At 37.4% G+C, this 10,056-nt stretch overlaps 1 protein-coding gene across 2 annotated transcripts; it reads right to left on the reverse strand.

The window, feature by feature from the left end:
* Positions 1 to 1,437: 1,437 nt before the first annotated feature.
* LOC126899164 (uncharacterized) lies at positions 1,438 to 2,463 on the reverse strand. 2 transcript variants are annotated; one of them, XM_050673764.1, is made up of 4 exons: positions 2,170 to 2,463; positions 1,976 to 2,108; positions 1,638 to 1,919; positions 1,438 to 1,555 (listed from the first exon to the last, which is right to left on the reverse strand). In XM_050673764.1, exons 1-4 carry the CDS (start codon positions 2,461 to 2,463, stop codon positions 1,551 to 1,553), a joined length of 714 nt encoding a protein of 237 aa, XP_050529721.1. In that variant the 3' UTR covers positions 1,438 to 1,550. The 2 variants fall into 2 exon arrangements, with proteins under 2 accessions (XP_050529721.1, XP_050529720.1); XM_050673763.1 differs by having other exon boundaries at positions 1,448 to 1,919.
* Between the last annotated feature and the right edge of the window lie 7,593 nt (positions 2,464 to 10,056).

The raw sequence follows: 10,056 nt of genomic DNA on the forward strand, positions 1-10,056 counted from the left end.
TAAATGTGGAAAACAAATGTATGTTGATCAATGCGGTTTCGGATTATACGATTAGAAATAGTTTACCCAATAGCGATCTGAGCTACATAAGCCAAATAAAACAATTTGCGAGNTCACCTGAAGTGGTGTATTTTTCTGTTTCTTTTTGTTTCTTGTTCTGACGTACATAGTGCTAACGAACGCGACTACGGCTTATACATAGATATATATATATATCTTGATAGATAATTGTACGCCGTTCTTGGACTACGCATTAAGTTGTGATAACTGTATATATACTTATATATATACTTGTGAATAATTGTGCGCCTCCTCTGGATTACGTATTAAATTCAACCATTGGTTCTACAACAGTTGGAACAGATGGCTCAATATATGAAATGTCAGTATGAAGTAAATGTGGAAAACAAATGTATGTTGATCAATGCGGTTTCGGATTATACGATTAGAAATAGTTTACCCAATAGCGATCTGAGCTACATAAGCCAAATAAAACAATTTGCGAGCCAGCAGTTGGAACAACGGTGGACGATGCTGGAAGAATATACTAAAGAAATGGTGAATTACATTTTTTTTTCTAATTGAGTAGAACATATTAAATATGTTAAATTATTATATAGTTAAATATATATTAAAATTATTTCTATTTATTAAATTTTAATAAATAGAAATAATTTTTTTCAGTCTTCTAACGGAGAAAACGTATGCTTGACATTTTTTGGGTTGCTGGCCGATGATATACAGTCGGAAACAATCATACCATCAAGTACAAACAACCAAGAAATACCAACAGTAGTTGTTAGTAATAGCTATCCGTCGTAAAACGACAAGTATCTAAAATATGTATATAATTTATAAAAAAAAAATGTTTAAAATAAACGTATGTTGCATTGACAAAATAGTGCTGTTATTATTATATACTGAGACAGAGTGAAAATCTCGTTTTTAACGGAATTTGTAATGAAAATATTAATGGATACAAAGATTATAAATACGTTTAAAGAATAATATTTAAAATAATGATTATTATCTAAGATTTTATTTCTCTAATAACATCATATAAAAAAAAAACTATGTTTCTATAAAACTCAAATCATTTTTCTTCTTCTTAATTCTTGAGAAAAGTTAAAACATGGTCAAAAACCTAGCTGTATGATATCATATGCATGTAAAACACCGTAGGGTATTCTTAAAGTTTTGGTGGATAATACCTTACCATCAAAATGTGACATCTCATTACGTAACTATAGCTTAAATACTTTGGCATACTTACACGTACAACTATTGTACTGTGCAGAAGAGAAAAAAAAGTTGTAGTATATAAATATATATATATATATATATATATATATATATANCCATGTCAAATGCGTAGCACTTTGATCGAAGTGCAGCGATCTCAAAGAGAGTGAGGCCACTGGTCTCGTCTGAAAACAAGCCGGGCATCTTCTTTCTATCGGTGGAGTAGCAAGGGTGATCCTTGGGCAGGCTAGATGCGTCCACGTGCACCAGTAAATCGGGGCTACCAGCTAAATCCTGGTAGAAGTCGCCTACTCTGAGCAGGTATATGAAGGAGTCTGAGAAAAATTAAAAATATATAAATATAAAAAATATTTCTACTGTACGGTTGTACTCACCAGTATCCATGTAAACCAATTCGATTGCACTGCCATAATGTGGTTTCAATACGTCGTAGAAGTACTTGTACATTAGCGTCTTGCTAATGTCAAGCACTGCTAAACCGACGTATATTGGTTTGATAAACTTGACCATCTTTGTGTCCATTATGACGGCGCACAACCTTTCACCGTATTTGATACAGTCGTTGAAGGTTGGTTGGTTTACGAGCTTGCTTAGACGTTCGGGACTGGAGATTAGCTCAATACGGATGCGTTTCCGCATGTTCTCCATTGTTTTCCCTATAAAATGTAAAAAATTATCGAATAACCCACTTTAGCATTGAGCATGCACTTACCAAAGACGGCATTGTTCATTAGTTTGAAAAATGCAATTTCAAAAGCATTTGCCGCCTTTTTCCGCATTTCAGTGTTCAACTCAATGTATGGTTTCAACCAAGCACTTTGTTGAAACTCTAAAACTCGGTGCACCTGGAGTACAAATATTTATATTAGTATCATCGCTTATAGTTTATAGATTAATTATACATACTTTATCGACTTGCAGTCCGTGTGCGATTGCCTGTTTTAAGTTGACATAGTGTACGACGTACCGCTGTTTGGGTTTCAAAGTGGCCATGAGTTTGGTCTCTTTGGAACCCGGCGGTACATCGTTGACAGGCAAGAACGGCAAGTTGTTGTGCTCGTCATGCAACTCTTGTGGATACGATACGTCCTCTTCATATATACGCCCCGTATTACCAGTGTCCGAAAACGATTGGAGGTCAGCCAGAGGGTCTGCTCCTTTATACCACCGGAAGCCACCATACGGCATGGGCTGACTCATAGCCCACCCGTAAAGGTTATTGCCTGTAAACATTAAACGTTATTAAACCACCGCTCAAATATTGCGTGTTTATATATGCACGTATAGATTACTTACAGTCTTGGTATACGATCCATGATTCTAGTTTTGACGGATCGTAATCGGGTGTCTTAGAATTGTTGGCCTTGTAGTGCTTGACGGCCTGCACTAACCCACCACGAATGCCCTGTTCCACCATCAGTAGCATGTCGTAGTCGTTGAAGAGCTCCANACCTTTGCGTAGTGCTTGACGGCCTGCACTAACCCACCACGAATGCCCTGTTCCACCATCAGTAGCATGTCGTAGTCGTTGAAGAGCTCCAGCTTCATCCCAGTGTACTTCAACATACAATCGAAGCTAAAACCAGGCGCGGTGTAATAGTGCGCCGGGTCCACATTGTATGTTGAAATACAGATGTCGTGAAAGTTCTCAAAAACGTCAGCCAACAACATCACTTCGATCTTTAGGTATAGGTCGCTGTACTCACCGAGGGTTGAACAGTCGAAACGATTTCACACCTCTGTGGCATGTCTATAGTCGTCGGCATCAATATTAGACTCACTCAACTGACTATAGAAAGCGTCCTGAGGTGGTAGTTCCGTTTCGTCCAATTTAGCCCAACTATTAGTGTACTCGTAAGGGTATACGCCCTTACGCGTCACCAACGGCATGTCTTCCGGGCGGAACACCTTGGCCGTCTCCCGGAATTTAACAAAGTCGGGCGTCATTAGGTTACCGNTCCGGAATTTAACGAAGTCGGGCGTCATTAGGTTACCTGCCAAAGTGGACAGGGAGGAGGCCATGAATCGGAAGGTGTCGACAAACCGTGTGGTGAAGTTATTGGTCACGTGTTTTGTGACCGAAATATACTACTCCTCGGAATTCGGTATGACCGAATGTCGTACCCTAATTCAGTGACGATAAAATGCGCGTCGCAACCTGAAAGATTGTGCAAGAAGCACGGCACAAAGTTGACCGTCTTCACTTTCAGGTTACATGCATTGCACAACGTCTGTCTGAATCGCCCCGATAAATGGCAGTGGTCTGCGACTTTGGGGTTGGAATCCTTGAATGCCGTGCAGNTAGTGTACTCGTAAGGGTATACGCCCTTACGCGTCACCAACGGCATGTCTTCCGGGCGGAACACCTTGGCCGTCTTTCGGAATTTAACGAAGTCGGGCGTCATTAGGTTACCTGCCAAAGTGGACAGGGAGGAGGCCATGAATCGGAAGGTGTCGACAAACCGTGTGGTGAAGTTATTGGTCACGTGTTTTGTGACCGAAATATACTACTCCTCGGAATTCGGTATGACCGAATGTCGTACCCTAATTCAGTGACGATAAAATGCGCGTCGCAACCTGAAAGATTGTGCAAGAAGCACGGCACAAAGTTGACCGTCTTCACTTTCAGGTTACATGCATTGCACAACGTCTGTCTGAATCGCCCCGATAAATGGCAGTGGTCTGCGACTTTGGNTAAATGACAATGGTCTGCGACTTTGGGGTTGGAATCCTTGAATCCCGTGCGGCACAAGTCGCATACCACTTTCTCCGCGTGCCTGCGCACATCTTCGACAGACATTCGGATGGGGACGTTGGTTTTGCGCAATAATTTAGAAATGTTGCGCGTCACTTCAGTTACAGCCATCACAAATGCCTTGACGACCTCTTCGCGATCCTCGGACCCACGGTATATCATCGGTGATTGTGGTATACCATAGCGTTCGAGGAACTCAGAGGGCACATCGTCCGATGTTTTCACCATGAACCCGTAGCTCATGGGATAGTGGGTGTGCACAGTCCTGGTGTATGCACCCATACGATCGTCTGTTTTCTTCAGTAAGGCCTCAAAATCGGCGTAGATGACAAACGGTAACCGTTGCATCTTTACCCACGCGTCAAAGGCGACCTTACTACCCTCCGCCGGCATAACGGGTAAAATTGGTTTATTTTTACCGCATATCAACTTGTGTTGCTCCATCGCTTGTTGACCCCGAAGAATATGATTTTTGGGCTAATCATCAAAGCTGGTGAAGCAACGTTTGCAAGTGTATATGCGGCATTTATGATTTGTTTTTTGGCTGTGCACGAGCCTCGAAAAATCGGAAATGTACGCGTAATGATACTTGTCAGAGTCACCGATGTACAACAGGTCAAAATGATTCTGTTGCTCTTGGTCGGCGACTCTTAGAGGATACACCAACCACTTCATCTTATCGTCGTCTCGTTCCAAGCCGTACACGTTGACAGACACGTTAGGGTTTCGTCGTTCAAATATTTTAATTTGGGACACAGGTGTGGGGAACGTCAACCCCGTAAAATCATACCTGTGTTCCTCGTTAAAATATTTTCGATCAACGCGATATTTGTGGTCTCCCTTGACGTGTATTGCCAAAATGGACCACTTGAAACAAGACTGATCGATATTCTGTGGGTTGATGATTGCTTTTCTTTGGTTAATCTCTGGTGGGACAGGAATATATGATGAGCCGGCGAGGGGCGTATACTTGTATACGCTGAGCATAAGGCCGTCGATATGCGTTAGCGTGAATCCGCTACCCCTACCCGAGTACGCGTCTTCCTCGGCAAGCATAACCTCAAAATCTTCATCGACCGCACACCCGATATCCGTATCAGATAGCAATGCCCTAGCCCCTGTCTTGAAGGCACGGTCTTCAGACGGTGCTTCTGATCGCAGTATATGGTATGAGGCCTCCAATTTGGGATTATACTTGATCGGACGGTTACCTACGATTTCAGCGAGTCTGGCCACCAGCTCAGGTTTAACGGCGCGCAGAAAATCTCGATAGCTCGCGAAATTTTCCACGTTCTTCCGGTAAAACCAAACGGCTATCCCCGCTCCATTGCGGAATCGATCTCGGTGAAATCACGGGTATCCGTCAATTGCATACGTAACCATTTCGACTTAACCGCGCTGTTGTTGGCCCTACTACGCTTAGCCGCCTGATGTGACGAAACAGATGTCACGGAAGTAGCTTTAATCAAAAATGAAATAAATTATTTATTTATTAGCAAAAAAATAAAAAATAAATAAAGATTGTAGGTGTAGTAAAATTAAAGAGATATTAAAATGTTAAAAAATCTACATACCTGGTACAGAAGACGTAGGCTGGTTCATGATTTTTTATTTGGACGTGTAAAATATTAAAATAACAAATTTATAGTTTTCAAATAATCAACTGTGCGTTAACATCAATTAAACTCGTATGTGACAGGTTACAGAGCGTTTAACCGGTTATATAGTAAAATAACAAAATGCGTAGGCGTGAAAAAAGACAACGTTGCCATTTTCCTCATAAAATGCATACGACAATGACCATTAATATATTGTAACATCTTTGGAAATATGCTTACCTAAACGTCTGGCAACCGATGATAAGATTCATACGACAATAATCATTACTATGCGGTGACCTCTTTGATGTTTGAAATATGCTGACCTATGCGTCTGGTAGACGATGATAACTTTCTTAGAAATTATAATGTCATAACGACAGACGTTGTCTTTGTTTTCATAAAATGCGTAGGCGTGAAAAAAGACAATGTTGCCATTTTTCTCATAAAATGCATACGACAGTGATTATTACTGTACGGCGACATCTTTGATGTTTAAAATATGCTTAACTATGTGTCTGGTAGGCAATGATAAAAATTATTAGAAAAAGATAACTTTGATAAAACGCAGACAGCAATTATAAAATGTTGACGGTAATATGGGTTATAACATGGCGGTTGGTTTCAAGTTTAGTTTCATTACCCCTTCGCTCATTCGGACTTGTTGAGGAGATCCCTCTCCCCCGACAAAGGTTAGTTTTCATTGGGTTTCATCCATTGTGCGCACCTCATACCCAATTCGGTTTACCCACTTAGCTGTTATCACCGAAGTGTTATTACTAACGATTGTATGTAGGACGTTCTCGACGGTGACAATTACTTGATTGTAACCATCGATAACGACGTTATAATTATTATGTACAATTCAATTAATTATAACTTCTGTAATAGTCAAGGACAAGTGTGATGACAGCGGCCGCTACATTTAATGTTAAACGCAGTGAAGACTCGTGGGTGCTGGTTGTGAGGGTGCGACTTTAAATGTAATACCTCTAGTTATAGGTATGAAAAAAAAAAATTGTCAAATAATATAAAATAAAATAAAATGCAATACACATATTATTATTTTAAAGGTGCAGTAGAAAATAATAATAATAACCAATAGCGATTATACTATTATAGCAACCAATAACGACAAACATAGTTAATTCTAAAAATATAATACCAATTATAGTAATTATATAATTAATAGTAATATACTAATATAAACGAGATGCTTTTCTAAGCATCTGGTAGGCAATGATAAAATACTATGTAAAAAATAAAAATGCAGACGCCTATGAACGTTATAATATAGCGGTACCTTTGATGTTGGAAATATGCTTACCTAAGCGTCTGGTAACCGATGATAAAATTCTTAGAAATTATAATGGAATAACGACAGACGTTGTCATTGTTTTCATAAAATGCTGACGCCTTTGAGCGTTATAATATAGTAATACATTCGATGTCTGAAATATGCTTACCTAAGCGTCTGGTAGGCAATGATAATATTCATAGAAAACGTTGTTAGTTTAACTTGGATTCATCCCCACCCATTACAGGTTAGTTTATGTTATGTTTCATTACCCCCTCCCTCTGTAGGAATTTTGACGGACACCCCTGCTGCGATAATATTAAGTAAATATGTTATAGTGAAAACGGCGGCAACTATATGACGTACACTATTTCAATGTATCTAGTAGATGTTATAACTAGTACGTTTATCAGATAACGTTATCAGTTCACATGACGTTTACCTTACCCTCCAGTAGATGACATCATAGGAGGAGAACAACCATATGGCTACCTCCCCCACCGCTGACATGAAGTTATAGTGCGCATGGGCACATTAAACCGCCATTTTGATTGATCTTAACATCCCCGCCTAAGTCACCAATTACCCCGACCATCGAAAGACCACGCCCACTGTGTGACCTTGACCACGGTCATTACCCCCACCATCGAGAAAGACAAATTATAGCATTATAAAGTTAAAAATATAAAAAAGAATTTTTTTACAAAAATCGTATTTTTTTATTAACTTTGATGTCTGTTTTCACCATGAAGATAAAATAAAGTCCGAAATATTTTTGGTGGCTTCCCCCATTTACAGGAAATGAGGGCAATTTTTTAAAATTTTGAAGGTAATGTCCTGAACTAAATACGATTTCTAATCTTTAGACGTATCGTTGAAAGAAATCGGTTCGGTAAGAGCTGAGAAAAAGTGGTAACAGACACAAGAAAAATAAAATAAATAAATCCACAGTAAAACGAATACCTTCTTAGCGATGCTTAAATATTGGAGTAAAAATTTAACTTTTTCTGTGTATGTTAGCAGTGAAAGTGATAGGATACGGTGGTAATCATGTTGAGATTTTCGAATTACCAGTCTAACTAACGAACGGAAAATCTTTGACGTTTTCTGGATAAATAGTTTATTAAATAATAAAATAGATTGTCCAGAAATACTTAATATTATACCTATTAATGTTCCTTTATACCATTTACGGTCTCAGGCGTTTTTTATATTCCCCTGTTCAACAGAACTAATATTTTTTTGCTCCGGTCAACCGTATGCTAATGAAATCTGTCATAAAGTTGACTTTTTTTTTATTTCTATAGCCACTATAAAGAGATTGATTTTAATATTTTAATAGTAAAAGATTCTATACTTATATTTCTTTTTTTTGTTTTTACTTCATAGTTTGCTTAATGTCTTGGTTGGGTTGTTATATTAATCTGTACTCTTGCTTTTGGGGCTTAAATTTATTAATAAATAAATAAATATTTGTAATCTTTCAATATAAATATTTATTAGATTTATTAACGATCAATTGCTACATAGGATCATCGCTTATATCGTATAGGAGTTTCGTGAGTTCTTTAACCTTTACACCTAGGTAAAAGGCAAATGTTACAAGATACCTGATCTCTAATTATTAAACTTCTTCTTCTTCCTCACCTTAATCTCAACTACTTGGGGTCAGCCATTCACCTATCGTTCATCCAAGATAGGACAATTCGCCTAAGTTTTGTTCAGGACACCTCGTACTATCACCGAAAACACTACACGTAAGTTTTACGTATAATTACTATTAAACGTAAAAATATATGAATAAAATAATCGTAGGATTACTGATACACGTGATATTTTATCCTGTATTTTTATTTTATTATATTATCATTTTATTTTAATTTTTATATTGTTTTATTTTTCGTACATCGAGTTTTATTTGATAATATAACATGGAGGGCGATGATATTATTCGTTTGCTAATTGAATTGACAGGCAATGAAAACGGAGAAGAAAATTTATTTAGAAACTTATTTAGAAAATAAGTATTTAACGGACGAGGATGATATAGATAACAATGATATGGATCTCGATTATTTTCCGCCAGAAGAGAGTGTATTAGATAATCAATTGAATGATGAAATTAGAAATATAGAAATGATACCTATAGAATCACGAAAATGAAAAATTCTATAGTATTCATTTAACAATAAAGCAAATAAAAAAGAAAAAACATAGTGCATTTGATAGTGTAAATACTGATAATGACTCTATCATACAAATTACAAATAAATCAGAAATCGAGGGTAAAAATGGTTTTTTTATGGAACACTAAGAATACTAAGTACAGTGGAAAAGTTTCTCAAAAAAATATTATTCACATTCGTCCTGGACCAACTCCCAGGGCAATTAATTTATATGAGCCAATCGAGTGTTTTAAACTATTTTTCACCGATAAATGATTTAACTTAGTGCTTTTGCGCACAAATCAAGAAATGCAAGAGAGTATTGGAGTATAAGAGATTATTTCCTGTGACATTATCTGAACTTGATGTTTTATTTGGTCTTTTGGTACTAGCAGATGCCCTTAAAAATATCCATTTGCCTACGAATTTACTCTTTGATACTTCATTCTGTGGTAATAGATATGGGGCAACTATATCAGAAGGTAGATTTAATTTTTTAATTAATTATTCGAGGTTTGATGACAGAAACACTCGTCCACAGCGTAAAGAGGAAACTAAGTTAGCACCTATATCTATCATATAGGTTATTCTGCTGAATAATTGCGGAAACAATTACAGTCCCAATAGTTACGTAACCATTAAAGAACAGTTAGTAGAATTTAGAGGAAGATGTCCATTCAGGATGTATATCCCATTTAAACCTACATGGTATCGAATCAAAATAGTGATGATGTGTAACAATTCATCGAAGTACGGCATTGATGATGTACCATATTTAGGAAAAGGAACAGTACCTCAATGGCTTAGTTGCTGCTGATTTATTTGTGAAAAAATTTGTAGCTAGTATAAAGTGATCCAATCGTAATGTGACCATGGATAATTGATTTTATAATATATCATTGGTTCTATCTCTTTTAAAAGTAGAAAAGCTAACTGTGATAAGAACTATAAAATAAAATAAAAAGAAGTTTCTATATG

This window comes from Daktulosphaira vitifoliae, unplaced genomic scaffold (genome assembly GCF_025091365.1).
Source record: "Daktulosphaira vitifoliae isolate Bord-2020 unplaced genomic scaffold, ASM2509136v1 Scaffold_2, whole genome shotgun sequence".
NCBI lineage: Eukaryota > Metazoa > Arthropoda > Insecta > Hemiptera > Phylloxeridae > Daktulosphaira > Daktulosphaira vitifoliae.

Coding starts and splice junctions, on each gene's coding strand:
- LOC126899164 (XM_050673763.1), bottom strand. CDS start 2,463: ATGAGTCAGCCCATGCCGTATGGTGGCTTCCGGTGGTATAAAGGAGCA. Junction 2,109..2,169: donor ACGGACTGCAAGTCGATAAA/GTATGTATAATT, acceptor TTTGTACTCCAG/GTGCACCGAGTTTTAGAGTT. Junction 1,920..1,975: donor AATGAACAATGCCGTCTTTG/GTAAGTGCATGC, acceptor TACATTTTATAG/GGAAAACAATGGAGAACATG.